Genomic DNA, 22265 nt, shown 5'->3' with positions numbered 1-22265 from the left:
AGTATGACATTTTTATATATGATAGATAGGATTTTTTTTTCCCTTTTTTACTCAATATTATGAATAGCAATGACACTGGGGACCGTCTAATGAAATCCCCATCCATACAGCACATGTTCAGCTGAAATCACATTCAGTTTTTTATTGTTTTTTTTTTTTATTTATAAATATAATTACCTTTAGAACAATCACTGTGACCATTTCCAATGTCACTGGGCCAGAGGGCTGAGAAAAGATCAATTTGACAGCATGTTGGCATTAGAAGTGGCTGGTTGTGCCAGGGTGCAGGTTTGCTGCTGGACCCTGGTTGATGATGTCACAGAGAAAGGCTCATTATTTCTAGTTAGATGAGCAGCATCATGAAGGACTATTGTAGGTAATGTCCATATCCCAGCATCCAATATTCTATCTCCACCATTGATGCATTATTTAGCCTTACTAATGCATTTTAAAGATTTCCATGCTGAAAATAGAAGAGAAAAGAGAGAGTGAGTGAGCATAAAATCAATAGAAAGCAGGACTGGTATTTATCTGCTTTGATGGGTGACAGTTAAAGTGATATCATCCTGTATTCTTAATGCATGCATTGTATCATAACAGGGTATAGTTCTTTTATTCTACTTTTATTCTATCGTTCTATCTGTCATTCTGTCATTATATCTATCTGTCTATCTTTCTGTCTGTCTGTCTATCTGTCATTCTATATATTGTTCTATCACCCTATCATTCTATTTTGTCATCCATTCATCTCTGTCTGTCTGTTGTTCTATGTATCTTTCTAAGATTCTATTGTTAGATCTGTTTATTTTTTGTCTGTTTATCTATCTATCTATCTATCTATCAATCTATCTATCTATCTATCTATCTATCTATCTATCTATCTATCTATCTATCTATCTATCTATCTATCTATCTGCACAATTCATACAAAACAAAAACTCTAATAGAAATGTGTAGAAAATGTGCTTGACAGTTTATAACAACTAGATCAACCATTTTGCATTTAATGACTTATATGATGAACTAATGACTAGTTTTTTTGAGGGGTAAGACCGTTGCACAGAGAACTATATAATAAATTTTGTGCAACATGACATTAGCGACTGATAATGTAGGAATGCGCAGACAAATGTACATAATCGATTACATGAATGTACCAAAGCATTTGCAACTTGCTCAAAAGAATGAGAAACTGCTTTTATGATGTGCACAATTGACTAGATGATGTAGAGGTTGAACAAGTAGTTTTGAGAATTTCATTTCTGATCTGAGAAATGCACCAAAGCGACTGAGAAAAACTGTAAGTAATTAAGTAATAGTTATACACAGATGACACATCTAGTTGTTTCCAGAATGTTTCTGCCATTTATAGTCTATGCAGGATGGGCCAGACCTTGCATTCATGCTGCTTTAGTGTATTATGAAGTATAGCAGTGGGCCTATATGCATTATGCAGTATGCTATGGATTTCTGACACGGCTCAAGCAACATCTTTCACTCAGTCTCCTAAAGACCTCGACACTATATGAAACACATCCATCACTACACGTTTTTCATATGGATTTACATCAGAAAATGGCCTATTGAAGGTCAGCTGTAATCATGCCGCCCTGGCATGTGAGATGCACACAGGCGTTTTGCCGTCTGCCCTCAGCATCACCTCAAATCCAGACATCAGATTTGAGACTTGTTGAGGCTTCCTCCGCTCTTATCCGACAGGAGGGGCATCTATTTAGCAGCAGTTCATCTGTGAGATGAATCTGAGGGAAAGGTCAAATCTCGCTTCATCAGAAACCTGTTTGGCCTTCACAGCTGGAGATGGGAAGGGACAGACGGCTGTTCTGCCTGGTATGTGGGAAACAAAATAGCCTGTTGGAAACTAATGAGAGGGAGAGGTGGGAAAACTGAGGTGAATGACAGAGGGGAAGGAAGGTTCAGTCCCCAGCGTTCAGTCATGTATCCCAAGCTCAGCTGAATACCAATATGTCCATGCATGAGATTGAGGGACTAATATTAGGAATGTGAGCAGTGATCCATGTCCTTTATTTACCTTTCTCTTTCTTTGTAGTTCTTTCTCCTTTTGCATTCTTACAAAGTTAAAATCAGTTTCCTGAGTGAATTAAATCTTTTGATATTTTATATATTTTTTACATTATGGATACACTGTATCCATAATGACACAATCCTGAAGTCCGTGGCGCCAGAATAGCTGTGAAGTCTGTTTTCTGTAGTCCATTTCCCACGTAGATTCACTCAGATGAATCTTTGTCCTCATGAAGCTTGTTCATGGATGTCTGAGGTGATGCTTTACACCAAGGTGCTGCTTATGAAGATGACATGGCATGAACACATACCTGCAACACAAGAAAACAAAGAAACAGCAGACCAGCAGTATTCATGCATAGACATTTTTAGACTTCTGTTGATCGTATAGTGGTTTTAAGTCTGGTGATCGTATAGTGTTTTTCTCAATCTAGTTTTATGTAATTTGACACCTATGGACCAGTGAAGTGGGGATAAAACTACTGATAGGGGAAACCTATGAGGAAGTCTTCACCACAGGGTTGGCTCCCGAGGCCTGTTGCACTTCGGTTCTTCCCTGGGCTCCTCACTGGTCTGTGTATGTCCTAGTCTGTCCCTGGAGTTGGCCTGCGAACTTTACTGTACAACATCTCCATCCTCTAATGGAACATCAGTCATAACAAACATCATAACTCAAAAAGGATAGGTGAGTGACTGGAGTGTGCTGTAGTATAGCTTTGAAGGCTGTGAGTGTACTTAACTAGCGTTCTCTCAATGGGAGGAAGTGACAGTCACCTTCCTGTAGTTTGATTTACAAAGAATCTTTCATTTTTGTTGTACATTACAAGGGCACTCACAGCCCTAACAGTTAATGTCACCTAGTGACCAACGTTAAATAATTGACTCGGGTCCCAGCCACAGAAACCCAACAGACAGTCAAAGGTTGAAATACAAAATACACCTTTTATTAATGGGCCAACAAGCACTAACTAATAAATACTAATATGTAAAGGAAAGTCCTCTAAGATCAAGTCTCTAAAACCCTTTAAAGAGTTCAAGGTTCAGTGACTGGAGGCTTCTAGATAGTTCGCGACAGCGGTCCTCCCTCTACAGTTTTAACGGACACATCCAAAGGATCACAGCAGTCATCAGACCCACAGGAGAACGCTACAGTACTCCAGGCAGCCAACGTTGACAGATTCCAGCATAACCAAGGCAGTCTTCACAGCAACACTGGGCCCAGAACCCCAAAATGGATCAGCCAGAGGCTAGAAAAAAAGCACCAAAAATGACCACCAACGTCACAGATAGCAGAGGTCACACACACAGCAATGTGATAAAATCTAGTTACGGCCCTTCAGGCAAACATTAGCGAGCGTTGAGGAAGGTTCGAGGATAGCCACAATCTTCAAGACAGCACCAGACACTGGAACCACAGGATGGATATTGCCAAGGCTAGAAGCAAGCAATCACAATGAACACCAACACCATAGATAACAAAGGGACACACATTCACACTGTGTGGTAATAAAAGATTACAGCCCTTCAGGAAACATTAGAAAGCGTTGAAGGAAATCCAGCTGCAGTACACTGGTGTTCAAAAAGAGAGGCCTAGGAACCTGGGCTTCATTTGCTGAACGGGAGAGTCCTTTGACACAATGGCAGCAGATCAACCACCACCAGGCACACCCTCGCTCCTAAAGAACCAGATTTTATCTCCTTCCACCAAAGCATGGCCAGCTGTTAACAATTAATCGCCAATTTCAAATCATCAGCAGCAAGGCAGAGGCAATAATAAGGTAACTCAACGACAGGAAGTATCGCCCAAATATGGGCAGAAAGGTGGTGCATGGTAACGAGTTCTAATAAACAGATTAAATCACATTAGCAGGGGAGGAAGCACAGTCCAAATATGGGCATAATAATAAAAAAGGAAGCAGGTTGCCAGGTTTGTCCATGAGCGGGTGCCTAAAAAGAGTCAAATAGGGCAGATTAAATAATAGCAACAAAACCCACTACAAATTTGATACACACACACACACACACGGTGAATAACCACAACAATTCAGAGTGCAAATGTTCATGCACACAGTAAATACCACCACACATTAAGGCCCAAATGTCTCTACTAATTAAAAAGATCTTTTTTTAAAAAAAAAGGTAAAGAGTCCACCGGTGACATTAACACCTGAGCAAGCTGCTCCAACAGTTAGGTGAAGTGGGGAGGGGCTGCTTCAGAGTGGTAAGTAGACTGAGTAGGAGCTGAGTAAAGCTGTTAATTTATCCTAATGTCTTCTTGCTTTTCCTACACTCTTTCATCCAGTGTCCAGATTTACCACAGTAATGACAACTGCCCTCCCTCTTAGGACTTTTACATTTCTGTTGGTTCTCTGTGTTGACCTGGAAGGATGCTGCTGCAATCCTTACTCTGGCTTTAACATCAGAGTCTCTTTCCCAAGTAGCTAACCTGTCTAGGTTACTTTGCAGGCTTCCAGTGGACCATGTAAGATCTAAGAATGGCAAAGCAGATCTGTACTCTGATAAAAGGCCATCAAACCATGCTAGAACTAGTGGTCCTTTATGATCCAGTACCTTTTCTGGAGTGTCAGCTATTCCACTGTATGCTGCAGCTGACTGACAAAACCTTTCAGTGTATTCACTCACAGTTTCTTCTTTCCTTTGCACACAGTTAGTGATTCTGGACCAGTCTATTTTGGGTCCCATGATATTCTTTAGAATTTTCAAAACAACTTCTCTCAAATCGCCTTTACTGGCAAGTAACAGCAGACTCAAAACTGTTGAATTCAGATTCAGTTAGAATTTGTGACATCAGCTGTGTGACTTCTGCTAAAAGACATGTCATAGAGATGCATTTTGCTGATCAGTGCTCTTCTAAATTCAGAAAAATGTATGCATGCTGAGGGTAAGCTCTGGGATAGTCTCTTTATATCTTTAGGTCTTAGCGCTTTGGCAACAGTTAGTACTTGGCAACAGAAGAGTTGGGAGGAACACTTTCAATTCCCTCAGTTTCCTGAGATCTTCTTCTAGCGCCACATACCTTCACTGAATCTACAGGTACATCGGTTACTGATTGGATGGCTACATCTGTTTCAAAGAAAGCTTGTAAGTCAGGATAATTGTTATCAGGCTGACTAACTTCTTCCACATCAGTTTTTGCTGCAACTTTGTTGCGGTTCAATCTCTTAGGCACGGAGATCTTTGTTCTGTTCCTCAAGCTCTGAGTTACGCTGAGAATGTTGTGTAGCTAGCGCTAATCCAAATTATCTGTGGCAGCAGATAATGCATTTCACATTATTCTTGTGAATACATGCTCCAAGTACCTTTTTACATTCTTCAATTGACCATACTTTTTTTTTGGATCAATACCCAATTTCTTTATCAAGTCCAGTCTGACTGACTCTGTCACTATTGAGTCCATGTGCTGTAACATGAGTTGGTGTTTAAAACAAAGCACACGACGAAGGAGATGTACATAAAGAGTTCTTTTAATGATCACAGGAGTAAAAAGGGCACATCCAAACACAAATCTTCAAACATTAAATTACATTAACCTTAATAGCGGACCAAAAGGAACTGAACAGACGGGGTTTTTAAACACAAGGATCTTTTAGGAATGTCATCCTCTTTACCTCAAAATGTAATACACAATGTACATAACTTTTTTAGTTTATCTACTATTACATTGGAACCTAGATATAAAATAGTATAAATTTGTAATCCCACAGTACTCTTGAATTGCTGCACTATAGCTACAGTATATAGCCTCCACAATCGCCTCATGGAATGGAATGGAATGGAATTGTTTTATTTGAAACAGGGACAATGCACAAATAAACATTAAACTTGTTAAACAAGAGAATATGTCTTGGGCCAGGTTGTAGCAACAATTCACCTGTAGAGGTGTAGTCCTTGGGCAGGTATGACAAATTTTACAAAATAACAATTTTTAAAATAGAAATTTCACAGAATTATGAATAAAATTATGTCCATTGTGATTACAAACAAGTTTGCAAAAAATCAGAACCAGGGAGGCCATCAACCCATTTACTCTCTGTTCCTCTCTCTCCCAGCAAACACACTTAAACAGTTCAGTAGCATCTTAAGCACACACCCACATACCCACACACACACACACACACACACACACAAATATGCTCAGTGCTGCTTCAAGACGTGTGCAAACTTGCTTACTTAGCAACCAACTCTTTGTCAGGCATGAGAAAGTGTTGAGAATCTGTGCACAAGATATGTTCCGTGGGAAGAGTATTCCACTGCCTCATGGCCACACATGAGAAGGAGGAGCTCCCAAATTGGGTTTTGCATTGTGGGAAAGCTACACTCCCCCCTTGTGACGCTTCTAACCTTCGCACTGTTTTTTTCGGAGCAGAGTGTCACAAACTTTTTCAAAGGGGGAGCAGTAGCACTATATATAATTTTTATGTAGCAAAGACACATTTGAGTGTTTTATTAGATTATCAAAGCTAAGTATATCATATTTGACGAGTATTTGACAGTGATGATAATAACGTGTTTTTTTATCATGAATCTTGAGACAGTTTTTATACAAAGATTCTAAAGGTTTTATGACTGTTTTAAATGCCTGAGACCAGGATGTAATGCAGTACAAAAAGTGGGGGATGATCATTGCATTTAAATAAGTACTGGATGCTTCATTGGTGAGAGAGTTTCTTATATATCTAAAATTTACTAAATTAAATTTCAATTTGTTACACAATTTCTTAACATGACCTTTAAAACTAAGGGTGGAATCTAGAATTACCCCCAAATTTTAAATTTATCTACATGTTTTAAATTGTCCGTTTACTAAAATTTCTGGATAAGTTTTAAGTATAACCGGTTTGTAAAAAAACATAGTTACAGTTTTTCAACATTTAATGTGAGACATGAGTCATGTAACCAGTGGCTAACCTTGCTCATGACACTTGATAATTTTTTGGCTACGTCTGTTGCACTTCTCCCATGGGTATATAATACTGTATCATCAGCATACATAACAATATTTATGCCCTTGCAGACCGAAGGCAGGTCATTAATATATAAGCAAAACAACAGTGGCCCTAGAATTGACCCCTGTGGTACTCCCATAGTAGAGACAAGAGATGTAGACAATGTGCCATATGGCACACATTGTTTTCGATTTATCACGTTGATTTTATCCAATTTTGGACATTTGTGGAAATGGCGTATTCGGCCAATTTGTGTATCAGTACCTCATGGTTAACTGTATCAAAGGCTTTGCGTAAATCTAAGAAGACAGCTCCCACCACTCCTTCTTGATCTAAGCTAGTTTAAATCTCCTCAAGGAAGTAGCAACATGCAGTTTCAGTGGAATGTTTTTTTCTGAAACCAAATTGCATAGGATGGACAAAAGGACTTAGAGTCTAGATGTGCTATAAGTTGTTCTGCCACAACTTTTTCGATTTTTTGATGCAGCTGGGAGAATACTGATGGGTCGATAATTAGAGACCTCTTGAGTATCCCCAGATTTATGAACAGGGGTGACAATGGCAGGCTTAAATACACTAGGAAAAATATTTTCGTTAAAGGACTTGTTTATAATCATCACTAGAGGTATCATAATAGATGTCTTGTGTTGTTTGAGAAAAGCTGTATCACAACCATATATATCTTTAGCTTTACTATTAGATAGAAGTGAGATTACATTTTCAACTTTTTCTGTATTGATTAGGGAAAACTTAAAAGCAGAATCATTACAGGTTAAAAGCTTGTTAAGTTGAATTTTTGGTGAACTTAGACTCATTTCCGGTACCGAATTTATAAAATAATCATTAAAACATTCCGCAATAATCTTATCATCATCCTGGATACAGCCATCCACCATGAGTTTTAAATGTTTATTTGCTGATTTTTCCCTTCCAAGTAATTTATCAATGCTCTTCCATAACTTTTTAGAGTTTCCTTTTGCTTCACTAATAACATTGAGGAAAAAATTTGCTCTAGCCTTTCTAAGTTGTTGTGTGACTTTATTTCTTAAACTTTTAAAAATTAGATGATCAGTATTTAATTTTGATTTTAAAAACTTTTTCAGAGAAGCATCCCATTTTTTCATTAACTCCCAGAGATTTATGTTAAACCAGGGTAGATTATATTTTTTATTTGTTTTCTTGCCCCTTTTCCTGGTGTACTTTAATATAATGCCTTTAATGGTCAACATTAAATCAGCACAGGCTGGCTCACAGGGCAAACTACCAATGGTGTCATGCCAGTTTATTTGCTTTATTTCATTTTCAATGAGGGCCATCCTTTGAAGCGATAAAAGGCATGGATTTCCCCTTCATTGAGTTCTGATTTTTAAAACGTGTTTTTGATAATTTTCTGGAGACCAGAGTAAGATTATGATCTGATAACCCAGTGATGAGGTTATAAATCTTTCTAATTCTGTCTGGTTTATTTGTGAAAATTAAGTCTAAAAGCGTTTGGGAAGACTTTGTTATTCTTGTGGGCTTATGTATCATCTGTGTCATCTGAAAAGTTTTGGCAATATCTTTAAGCTCATCTTCGGCGAACTGCCTTTACTGTAATGAACAGAGTTAATAACTGCTAGATTTAAAGGCATTTTTAGGCACCGAAAAGTGGTGTTAAGCATGGAAGCGCAGGCAGTTGCCATGGTAACAAAGAATACCCACTAGTTTGTGAATCTGAAACTGATGCGATTACTGTATAAATACTGTATTATCAGAAACAAATTTAAAGAAATACTGTATAAACTTGGAATTCCGAGAAAAAGTCAGATTTGCAAGATTTAAACTCAGAATTCTGACTGACTTTCTCACAATTCTAAGATTACATTTTCCATATTTTAATTCTAAATTTTAATCTCACAATTCAGTTTTTTTTTTTTTTTTTCTCACCGTGGAATAAAAAAGGCAATTGCGACTTTTTAAACATGACTTTATTTCCTGCAATTAGGAGTTTATATCTCACAATTCAAATGTTTCTTCTCAGAATTGCGAGTTTATGTCTTGCAATTCTGAAAAATGGTCTGAATTGTGACCATTTTAATCCTGATGAACGTAATAAACAGAAGCATTTAACGGGTTCAGAACTGATGTTCTGGAGGTCTTTGAAAGTATATATTTTTCCTTGACTGAAAAAGTACTACTGAGGCAGAACTTCAAGCATGAAAATGATAAAACAGTACTGACAGAATTTTAATTATGAGGTCAAACAGATCACTCTGTAATTAATGTGCAGCAAACTCTCACTGATACTGCCCTGCCTTTAGCATAGCTTTGCCCAAAGCTGTCTGTATCTCCTTCATCTTGTATTAGAAACCAATATTGCAGACATAATGTCTGCATTTGAGCATCTATATTTGAATCCAGAAATGATCAAATAGATTAACTTTGTCAAGTGACTGAAATCAGAAGAACACAATACAAAAACAAAACACCAAACCGGGCATAACAAATCACATGAGTCTCTATCTTTTAGTGTCAGCGTGTTAGCAGATGGTAAACTATTCAAAAATTATGCCATATGATTTATCATCGCCTAGGTGCATTATTATCACAAAATCCTATGTGCTACATCTATAAGGCTGCGCAGATATCACATCAGGCAGCGTTTAGACCAGCATAATGCAATTTATTTTTCATCTCTTCACTTTTGTCTTCTGCTGTTTTATCAGAGTCATCAAGTGTTTTTTTTTTTTTTTTTTTTTTTTTTTTTTTAGTCTGGACCGTAACAACTCCAGGAGCTGTTTTCTTCTGCTGCCTGTCTTATTCCTCCCTTTCTGGGCTTCCGGTGTCCTTCCAGTGCCCTTCTTCTGCTCTCTTTATCTCCTCAGAACATCTGCCGGGTTGCAGGTGGCAGGTGGCAGTGGAGTGGATGTCCCCTGGTTCTCTTACACTCTCTTAAGCTTCTGTCTTGTACTGATCCCCGGACACCCTAAACTGCTGACCCTAACTTTATGTCCTCGCTCTGACTCTCCCTTTGCCTGCTGCAGTGTTTCGCCGGCCAGAACCGTTCTGTCTTATGTTTGCAATGAAGATAGTTAGGAACTAAATGGACTTAATTTACTTCTAAATATCAACTTTGCATTTATGCACACATTTTAAAAATTCATGGTTAAATAATATTACCACAGTTAGTAATTTAACAATTACAGCTGGATTGGAATTGATGCACATTAAGAATATTCTGCTCATAATTCAGAAGATTTAAAAAAAATTAAATAAATAAATAAAAAAAAACTTTTCTTCATACTTTGCATCTCTCATTTTGGTTATTTGACACTGCTGCCTTCTTGGTATCTTGATAACAAATAAAATAAAACTTTATTAGGGGCATTATTTATTGGTTTTCTGTTAAATGACCCCATAGCTGTGGTATAGTCACAAATAAAAAAAACAAAAAAAAAAAAAAAAACCTTCCAGTGCACATACATAATGTAATATATTATATTATATATATATATGTGTGCACATATGATGGATGAGTTTTTTTTTTTTTTTCAAATTAAGAATGATATAAACATTATATATATATATATATATACATATATACGTATATACACATATATATATACATACATACATATATATATATATATATATATATATATATATATAGAGATGTTTATATTTTTTTAATTTGTCATAGTTTTAGAATGAATATGACATAAAAAAAAATTTTTTATATTTCATAGTTTATGATTGGTTTGGGGCAAGCATTAAAAAAATCTATATGCAAAAGATGATATTAAAAAAAATTTTTTTATATGAACTGAAAATAAGTAAAAATCCGTTAGTATTAATACAAATCGACCCTTGGGACATAAAAGTTCCAGAAGATGAAAACTTAGCAATAAGATTTGAGGTATTTTGAGAGAAACGGGATATTCAAAGAGAAAAATGTTTGAACTGGATTTGATTGAATTGTGAGAAGTAGGCGTTACGTGCCGGAATGGAGCCATGTGGTTGAAAGCGAGAGGCTGAAAAAAGGGATAGTTTCTTTAATATTAATGGTTGGATTTACGACATTTAATGATCCTTCAAATATGCCTTTAACAAATGTCCAAAAGCCTCCAGCTAAAAGCACAGATAAAACATCTGCAAGACAATCTGTTCTTAGACTTCAAGAGAAGCGAAAACAGAAAAATACAGAAGCTCCTTTTGAACAACACCATTAAAGCTGATCTTTGTTAAATTACAAACTCTATCCTGTAGATTATGACGGTCAATTTGTACTCTTAAAAACACTTTAAAGAGCAAGTATAACATTTGCAAAAAAAATCAACAACATTTGTTGCTGTTCTGTTTTTCTCTAGCCCTTCTGTGACACAACCACAAAGACTTTAGATCAATACAAGAAGATAGTAAGTTTTGTGCCCTTTCTCTAGGTGCTGGGGGCTGGTCTCCGCTGGACAGTGATCATTACCAGTGGCTGCAGGTCGACCTGGGAAGCAGAAAACAGGTCACAGCCATCGCCACGCAGGGTCGATATAGCAGCTCTGATTGGACCACACGCTACCGTCTGCTCTACAGTGATACAGGCAGGAACTGGAAACCATACCATCAAGATGGCAACATCTGGGTGAGTATCATAATAATTCATAAGCATTTCCTGTAGGACTTTATAAAAAGTTTTTTCCTTCAACAATATACACTATCGTTGAAAGGTTTGGGTTAGTAAGATGCTTTATTATTTATTTATTTATTTTTGTCTCTTAGCTTACCAAGGCTGTTTTATTTAATAAAAATACAGTTATATTATGAAATATTGTTACTGTTTAAAATAACTGTATTACTGTGATGACAGCTGAATTTTCAGCATAATTTCTCCAGTCATCAGTGTCACATGATCCTTCAGAAATCATTCTAATATGCTGATTTGCAGCTCAAGAAACATTTCTAATTATCATCAGTGCTGAAAACGGTTTATTCTTGATTTTCTTTTGGGAACAGTGATAATTTTTTTTCAGGATTCTTTGATGAATAGAAAGTTCAGCATAACTTTTGAATGGTTGTGTAAGTCGAAAATATAACATTTAATTATTGATTAAAGGGGTTTATCTATATTTCACAGGCTCTTCTTCATTCTGGTGGTCTTGTACTTTATACTGACAGCTAGTGGTATGGATGCATGAGGTTGGCTTACTGATGGCTGCTGCTTTACACCAGAGGTGTTTGATTGTCTTTGGTTGTTCTTTTTTGTATGTATTTCTCACCATTTGATTGTTTTGTTTATATGAGCTTAAATTTATGTTTGAAACCTTGCATGCTGGTTAGGGCTGCAACAAACCATTATTTTGATAATCGATTAATCTAAAGATTATTAGAATGCTTAATCAGTAGACATTTATTGATTATTCAGCTTTTGTAATTAGTTAAAATCTATATGTTTTACCATCCTTCATCTATTTTGTAACAAATTAAAGTGTAACCATAACAAAATACTGTTATTAAACCATTTAAATGATAAGTTATGTACTAACTAGTCTTGATTCAGTATTAACTTTGAAATGCTACCTATTGCAATACAATATAGTTACTTAATAGCAATGCTCTCCCACATATTTAGCTATTCTAACTGCACTTATTTCGGTCATTGGTATAAGTGGCAGTGGGTGGTAATAGACTAGAAATGTACAGTTTTATACCATCGTGCTGATAACGTTTCTTTAGTCCTTCGGCAGTCCTACAGCCTGAACCACAGTGGGGAACCACCCTTACAAGATGACAGAGAAACGCTCTTATTCACCATTTAATTAGCTATATGAAAAAGTAACCGAAGGACATCATTCTGCCTAACATCTCATTTTGTAAGGCATATGGATAAGAAACAAAATAAATAAAGGTAAGTGATAAAACGCTTTATTTTTTGATAAACTATTTTATTCACAACATAATCTCTCTAAAATACAGTATAGGGTTATGATAATCAAATCATTCTTGAGCTAGATCAACATTTAATCTTGCCAGAAGTGTAACAAAGGCTACAAAATCTGTCTTATATTTGGGCATATCCAGAGATGTAGAAAGGGTGCCAAATAATACTGTAACAGCCAGAGGTTTAATGGGAATTTTGAGAACTTCAGATAGTGTGTTAAAGATCTGGGACCAATATTTATTTAAAGATGGGCAGGACCAAAATCAAACTATAACTTTAATTAAATATTTTTCCCCACTAATAAAAAGATTTGATTAGCTAGCTCCACACTGGAGAGCTGCTTTATAAAAGAAAATCAGGTTGTAATTCTAACTGAAAGTGACACAGACTCTGGTTGGCTACTTGATTTAAGGCTATTGCATAAAGTACTAAGTTATATAAATTTATATATAAGTTTGTGTAACATCTACACTGCTGTAATCAGATGCATTCTTAACTGCTGCTTTCACACTGCAGTCAGTTTTTGTTTTGTTTATTTTGTTATTGAGAGGAAAACGTGCAGCATATATTTACAGATTCATCCAAACATTGCTCAGCAGCTTAAGGTTCGACTGCTGTTAAATCGTGTCTTCTTCTCATTAATTGCATCCAGGAGGGCTGAATTACTGTCTTGCGCTACAGGGCCACACTGGTCAAACCCATTTTTTGATTGTCGACATTGTCTAAAACACTATATTGTAAGTAGTAGTAACTTGGCCAAATCTCAAAACACACCACATTGTATAGTGTCCCAAAATGGCAGCTTCGTAAGGCATGGTGGTTGTGGTAGCAGGATGTTAGCATACCTCTTCCAAACACTGAACTCACCAAGGACAGCTGAAGATCAATGAGTCAAGAGGATGCCTTGATTTCTTCCTGGGTGCTTAAATCAACAGTAAGCAATCAAGGAAGCACTTAGGTCCAGAGAAAGACAGTTTTACAGACTGATTTCAGGCTGATGTACCACTGTGCTCAGTACTCACAGCAGAGAGGAGTGGAATTATTGCTGAACCCACCAGCAATCCACACAGGGTGGTCTCAAAGGAGAAACGTCATTGTCTTTTATCCTGCACCACCAAAATGTTGCTTCTGGACATTCTCAGCTCTCTTCAGAAGATGAATCATTTGATATGTCCAAGTTAAACTCTAGTCCAAGGGAACAGCTTTAAACTTTTAAAATCAAGTCCTAAGGTCCTACTTCCATTTCTTTGATGGTTAGAAAATCGGTTACAGTGGAATGGACAATTGATGTATTAATGTTACTTTTAATTGTTATATATATATATATATATATATATATATATATATATATATATATATATATATATATATATATATATATATAATAACAATACATTTATGTTATTTATTTTATTTTTTAATGGCTGCTGAGGTTTTCAGGGAATGGCATAAATCTGTTATAAAGTTTGTTCCTTACAAAAAGCTGTGGCTTCTGAAAACTGTATATATCAATGTGCTTGTGTCATTCTTCAAAACTGACAGTGAAAAAAGTATATGGAAAAGAACAGCTCTTTTTGTCCCACGGAAGATGTGGCAGATTTTTAATTTTCACCATAAATTTTAGCCTTGGGTTATTCGATCCTCTTGAATAAGTTGATGCTTGAATGACATTTTTGGAAAGTTCTGCGATTTAAGAGTGACATTTCAGTGGTGCATGATAAAAGTCTCTAGAGTGACGTTTCCTTATGAGAGCATGTTGGATCCACTTACTACATTCCCAACAACCTCTGATTTGACACTTTACATCACTTTTAGTGTTTTGATGAGTGTTCTTCTGGCTGCTTTTGTCTTTCAATAAGAAGCCTTTATATGGGGAGTGAATGAGGCAAATCTGAGGTCATTAGCCATTTTTTTTATCTTTTTTTATTATTTATTTATTTATTTGGAAAAACTGTGGTGCATCAAAATGTTTATAATTTAGTCGATTGAAATGCTGATCATCAATCGCTATTTTTGCTATTTCTGTGTAACTTTAATGCACAAATTGTCAGTAATTATTTAAATTGCACAAAAATTTGCGTGAAAAGTGCTGCAGCTGTCGTGAAAAACAAACTGACATCACAGGTACCACCACCACTTCAGCTCTGAGGTGTTTCCTGTCCTTAACCATCCTTACATTGCTTTGCAGACACTTTTGAACTCTTTTGGTTCTTAGTTGGAAAAGGAAGTGAAGCTATTTTCCTTTCTGCTTTCTGAAGTGAGGTGCCCTTGGATTCCAGTTCATCTCTAGAACATTTACAGGTCACCATGCATTACAGTTTAATGCAGGGTAGATCAATAGTATTTGAACATTAAGAAGATGGAAGTAGGAATTATGGATCATTCCAGTTGCTACAGCAGTATAATACTGGCCATTTGGCATCAGTGAACTACTGCCTACAAGACTGACAAAAGTAATGCCAAGCAAAGGCGAACAAACAGCCCTCCTAAATTAGCTTGATTGAAGGGCATTTGTTTTTACATTCAGTTTGCAATCTGATTGCATGTCTCCTCTTGACGTAATTCACCACTCAAGGATAACCAGTCAACCAATCATGGTTTCAGTATTACAGCAGCAATCAAAAGTAGACTTTTACAACAACCATCGTCCAATTGATTTATATGCAGTTCAGTTCAGTTCAGTTCAGTGTTTTTTTTTTTTTTTTTGGACTGGATCATTTTCTTTTTTATTCCTGAATAATTTTCATCACATTTTGTGCTCTGCCTTTAATCATTTTTCTTTGACAGGCTTATATGCTTGAATATTAATTAAGACCTTTTGTGTTGCTAATGAATAATTGTTGTGCTTTTAAATGCCATGTGCAGCATCTTTAACACTCTGTTTTGGTTTGTGAACTTTAAATGCATTTTGAATTTATTTTCAGGCATTTTTCAATCGTACTGTCACTATTGTTCCTCCAAATAAGGTCAGTTCAGGTTAAATGCCAGTTTGGATTAATGATATGACAATGAGAAGAAATAGGAAGAGTGTATACTAGCACTCAAAGTAAAGGTCATATGCCATTTATCAGAAAAATGACAAACCACTATGTATTGTGGTGACGTATGATGTCCTTAGCCTTTAAGGCTAAGCTATGTTCACATCATCAGAGAAGGTGCTCTTTGTCCCTGCAATACATCTAATATTGTGACTTTACTTTATCCCTGATGTAAGATGAATGAGACGACAGTGATTTCAGTTTACCTCCGATTCTTAAATGTGACGTTGGCAGTGGAGCCAGTTTGGGATTTATGACATGTCAGATTTGCAGTTATTTCTCAGAATAAAATGTTTGCTTTGTGACCATGTAATTCATTTGTACTGCCATGTTGTTGTGTTCATCAGGGAAAGGAGAAGACATTCCTGACATGGTTGTTTATCTAGGTCAGACTTAGTTAGGGAATAATAATTAACCTCAGATTGAACAAAAGATGAGCAAATGTGTTTCTTTATGAAAACCCATTATGTCGAGAATGGCATGGAATGGTAAATTGTCTTTGCTTCAGTTGTGTTTTGAAATTTGTTTGTGCTGGTCGAGCACATCTCTGCCCATATCAGACAATAGCTTAATGCTTGCCTGGTGTTAGATGTAGAGCTCTAGACTTTTGACAAATGACTGGCTTCTAAATAGAGATGAGTCATGCCAGTCAGCTATTCAACTAGTTATCCAGCAACTCACTTGTTAATTAGCAAGTTATTTATTTATTTGTTTACTACTAAAGACTATATATTTATATATTTAGCTGTGATATTTTAATTGGCAGTGCTGTTATTAGTATCCATTTAATTAGTGTTTCAGTCTGTTTTCATGGTAAAATCCTGTTGGGGAAGTTCTGTCTTTAAATTTAGCTTGTTTAAAAGAAGTTTGGGGTCAGTAAGATTTTGTTTTTTGGAAGTAATTGATGCTTTTATTCAGCAAGAGTGTATTAAATTGATCAAAAGTGACAGCCAATGTTACAGAAGATTTAAATTTCAAATAAATGCTGTTCTTTCTTTCTGCTCATCAAGGAGTCCTGAAAAATTTATCACCATCCACAAAAAATATTAAATAGCACAGCTGTTTTCAACATTGATAAGAGCAGCAAATCAGCATATTAGAATGATGTTTGACACTAAAGGCTGGAGTAATGGCTATTGAAAATTCAGCTTTGTTGTCACAGGAATAAATTACATAATAAATATATTAAAAATAGAAATAAGTTATTTTAAATTATAATGATATTTCACAATATTGATCTTTTTATTGTATTTTTAATCAAATAAATGCAGCTTTGAGAGACATCTTTTGAAAACATTAAAAATCTTACAGATCCAAAACTTTTGAACAGTTCCCTTTCAGTCGGTCACTCTCGATGTCATGTCGGTGACCGACGAATTGCGATATCCCAATTCGTCGGTCACCAACGTGACATCTCCGTTCCCTCCTTCAGGAAAGGAGGGTTACCATACATAACAGAGACGTTTTTATGAGTTCAATATTTGTCAACAATTGCATGTTTTCATATGAACAAGTCAGTAATTATACTACTTAGTTTACTGAACATAACCAAAAATTGACTTAAGTGAAATGATTAAAGTGAAGTGTTTGAGACTGTTATATCAAACTTTATGTGTAAAAACAGATGTATTTTTACTCTGTGATGCCTAGACTTGTGTATGTCCAAGACTGAAGTCTAGTTGATCAGATTTATCTAAACACCTCCAAACCAATTATCTCGCAGCCTTTCAATCTCTTTCTCAAGTATGAATTTATTCTTGACTAAGATTGACAGACTGTGAAATAATTATTGTGCTCTTTTCAAATATGGAAAGAGGCATTTAGTATCAAATAAACTTACTGAACAAAGCGTACTTCTGCTTCAGAGACAACCAAAGACATCTAAACTTTATGCCAATCATAAATATGTGTGAAAACAAATGCTGCTGAAATCCTTTTTATACAAACGTCTTTGAAATTGATCCATAAGAGATTATGTATTCCATTTCATAGCTGATTGACTAACAGAAAGCAATACAATCCCAGCTATGACTTATGTGTTGTGTGCTGAATCTTTAATAAGAGTGTGCCTGCCATTGAAATGATTTACAGTATATAACAAATGTAAATTTATTTGCTCATGAAACCGTGAGCTAATTCCATCTGATCTCACAGCCATTTACCTGAAGACAATTAGACACTCTATTTAACTGCACCTGTCCTGGTTTATTTTTAAAATGACTTCAATTGCTTCATGATTACTTGTGAGCAGACAGATGTAATCTTCAAACCTTTATGCCACAGATCACCGTACTTCACTGTGTCTTCTTTACTTTATAAGTACTCCTCACCATGTTCTTTTTAAACTTCATAGCCCAGGGTTCAGTGCTCGACATATACTATTAATCTTCAATGTTACCAAGCTTGAATTTACTGTTCTGACTTAATGCTGTCTTGCTTACCTTTAGAAAATAATGTGATTTATGGATGTACATGGAGAGTATTTGCATGCTCTGTGGATGACAATTCATTTTGCCTTGAGTTCTCTTTTGTAAAAAGTCAAATTGGACCATGCAACACTAATGTCATCATGCAATTTCCCAAATAATGATTCAGATCTGTTTTGTTTAATAGTGCTGTCATTTTGATATATATACTAGGGAAGCATTGATGTTAGAATTCTGACTGATATCAATAAGCCGATAATTATTTTAATGTTCTGGATGACCACCACTGGATGTTTTAAAATTTGTTATTGTTTTGTCGAAATAAAACAAAAATATATCACAAAAAAAATAAATTAATTAAATCTATGTTAAATGCTACAAGTAAATTCTGGAAAAAAATGCTAAAAATTGTTTATCAGTGTAAATTAAAGTTAAATTTTTATTAGTTAATGCATTGTAAAAAAAATAAATGCTGGTGTAATTAGCTATAACAGCTTAAAATTTGTTGAGATAATTAACTAAACTAAAGTTAACTAAACTTATTTTGTCAAGCATGAACACTTTAAGTTGAAACAAGTCATTATTGCTTATTCTAATTTTGAATTTTAAGTTGTGTTAACTAATCGCAGCAATCATTTTTATATACAAATTTAAACAAATTGTATAACTTATAATAAATTATTAGTGATAGTAGTGACAATTTTTTATAGTAAATGTTTGATATAATGATACCGATAAATTTAAATAAATAAAAAACTCAAATATTAGCTGAAAACCAATATTGTGCATATATTGTGCATCCCTAATATATACCCGTTTTTTCTGTTAAAAGGTGCTGGTTCTTTTCTCATAGTTCATTGAGTGCTGAGTAATGATGACCATAACTGACTGTATTGTTACAATATCGGTAAACATTTGATTATGACTCCTACGAAATTCGTAAATGTATACTACTGTTCAAAATTTTTGGGTTATACTCACCAAAGCTGTAATTCAAAATAACTACTAACAACCCAGAACTGTGGAAATACGATTCTGCAGTTTTCACAATCCTGTCAATAAACAGAGACATAACACTATTATAAGATCACAAAATGCACACTGTCATAGGAGAAAGAACAGTATCTAAGAACAGTTGCTTGGTTCATTGAAGAGGTGACAGAACCCCACAGCCTTGTGGAAGGTGCTCAGCATGCAAGTCCCGCTCAAAGACCATATGATTTATTCCTGTTGATTGACCATGATGTGAAAGCAGTGGATTGGTTTCCTGTTCGGCTGTGAGCTAGAGGTGACATGACAGATGTCACGTAAAGTATATTCTCAGTGAAAGCTACAAGTTAACCTCCTCAGAGGCTTGACATTTCTCTGTGTCTTAGCATCTAGCAGGTAGCCCATTGTGTCACGACCAGACTGTGCCATCTTTCACACTTCTTAAATGTTACCCAAGAAGGTCCATAATAACAGGAGAAAGCTATCAGTTAGCATTCCTGCTCTCAATGGTAGCTTCTCAGCTGCTGCAGGAACCCTTGCAAGTATGTGATTTTTATCTGATGATGTTGTAGATAAAATAAATAAATAATAAAGACATTTCCTTGTCACGGCTCTGGACATTTTTCTTTTCTTTTCCCCCCTACCATTTCCAGGTCACCAACTCGGAGTGAGACCTCTTCAGGTCCCTTCCCCCCGCAAGTACCTTTCTGTGAATTGAATTTTGATGGATCCTTTTGGAGGCTTATACATTACTGATACCCTTTCTCAGCCCCTGCAGTCAGTGCTGAATGGGCTTCAAACCACCATCTCTTATACTGAATAAACACACGCTGAATTCTTATATTCTTCCTCCCATGTGGTCCGACAGCTCTGTATGTGGCATAATGGCGGCAAAACCTCTCCATCAATTAATTTGCTGAAACATGCATTTAGAAAGCCTATGAAATGAGGCAAACCCCTCGCTTTTTTTCTAAAATAACTTTACAAGAGTCATCAAACTATAGTTTTTGCCCAGTACGCACATCTCATTCTGACTGCTGGTTTTTTTCTCGTTTGACGTTCCAAGAGTTTTCACACTATATTTTTGATCTAAAATAGCATGTGTGTAGTATATTCATATGTTTACAGTATTTTAATTTTGGATTTTGGAAGTCTCGTATGCTCATCACGATAATATTTATTTGATCAAAGAGACCGTAAAATCAGTAATATTGTGAAATATTATTACAATTTAAAAGAACTGCTAAAAGATCTGAATAAAACATCAAAAGAACAGCATTTATGTGCAATTGTTTTTTAATATTTTGGAACATTATTAATGTATGTCTTATTACTGTCACCTGTCACTTTAAATAAATTTAAAGCATATTTGCTGAATGAAAGCTTTAATTTCTTTAAAAAAAAAAAAAAACAACTTACTAACCCGAAACTTTTAAACATTATTGCATTGTATATATTTACAGTAAGTTTTATGTTAACTTAATACATTTTAATAAGGAAGTAACAGGAAACATCCAGCTGAACCTCAGTTTTTTTTTTTGTTTTTTTTTTTTTTGGGGGGGGGGGCTATGTTAACTTAGTATTGTATTTTTCACAAAAGAAAAAAAAAGAAAGAAAAAAAAGAAATTGTCATTAAAAAATGTCAAAATTGTGTTGTGGATCCCCTGTTGAAGTCCTGCGCTCAAAATTTCCACCAAAATTTAGTCTTTACATTAAAATATTTTTGAATTTGTCCAAAACCAAGACTTTTAACTGATTTGCATGTAATTAGATTTTGTTTATTACCAGGGGCGGACTGGCCATCGGGAGCACCGGGACATTTCCCGGTGGCCTGATGGTCATTCTGGCCTGCCGGCTCCCGCTGTGCAGTCGATCAGTGCAATAGGCTGGGATGCAACTGCGAATTAATTGACGGATTTATGAATCTACGAATCAGGCAATCGCAGAGTGAAAATGACACCACCACATGACCCAACATCAGCGAAGCACTGCCTAATTGGCTATATCCAGAGGCATGCTTCATCTTAGAAAACCGTGCAAAAAATGGAGCGTAAAAGCAAAGGAGAAGCAGACGAACGTATAAAAAAAGAGAAAAGCCCTGGCCACAGACGCATTAAGTTGATGCAAAATCCCAGCCATGTTCACCAGTAAGGGAGCACGCCGGTCAGCATTACATTTACATTGTATTTACTAGGGGTGGGACGGTTCACTGAAAAAATCTGTTCGGTTCTCCACACACGGTTCAGCACGCGCTGGGACCGCTGTTCAACTTAAATCTGACAAAGCATCTGTAATATGGTTTACTATAAATAACACTTAAAACAAACAGGGTTATATTTAATATAAATTTCTGTTGATGGATGAACATTCTAGCTTCCCAGACATTACAACAACAGCGATGAAAAAAAAAAAAAAAAACCCGTGGCCAAACCATTCACTCTTGTTCAATACGAATACGAACACTGGATCAGTGCATTCTTTTAAAGTGACAGTCTTTAATATTAATCGAACAGCAACACCAAAGAAATCACTCACTGCTCTTGATTGAAAAGCTTTTGTAACTTTAATAAAGATTTATCTTTAATTTGTATTCCAAAATGCAATGCTGTTTTACATTTGATTACTTTATTCCATTTATGTACCTAAAAGCTATGCTATACCTACCTAAAAAACCCTGAAAGTCAGTTTATTTTATTTGTAGCTTTACTCTATTGTATTTATTTGTGCTGTTGCTTGTAGTTAGAATATTCTTAATAATATGATAAAATATATATTTTTTGAAAGTATCATTTTTCCATAAACATAGCACATACTGTGAAACAAACCTAACCGTGAAAAAGTAGAACTGTTCCACCACCTTATATTTACGTAATCATTTGGCAGACGGACGCTT

At 35.6% G+C, this 22265-nt stretch overlaps 1 protein-coding gene across 1 annotated transcript in view; it reads left to right on the top strand.

Moving 5' to 3' along the window:
- LOC109067111 (contactin-associated protein-like 2) overlaps nucleotides 1–22265 on the top strand; it is a 167320-nt gene that overhangs the window by 131738 nt on the left and 13317 nt on the right. Inside the window, exon 3 of the mRNA XM_042714263.1 lies at nucleotides 11429–11622. Within this exon, the coding sequence (XP_042570197.1) occupies nucleotides 11429–11622 (194 nt within the window). The remainder of the gene's footprint in view (nucleotides 1–11428; nucleotides 11623–22265) is intronic.

This window comes from Cyprinus carpio, chromosome A24 (genome assembly GCF_018340385.1).
Source record: "Cyprinus carpio isolate SPL01 chromosome A24, ASM1834038v1, whole genome shotgun sequence".
Taxonomy (NCBI): Eukaryota; Metazoa; Chordata; class Actinopteri; order Cypriniformes; family Cyprinidae; genus Cyprinus; species Cyprinus carpio.
This window is presented reverse-complemented; position numbering and strand designations above follow the sequence as displayed.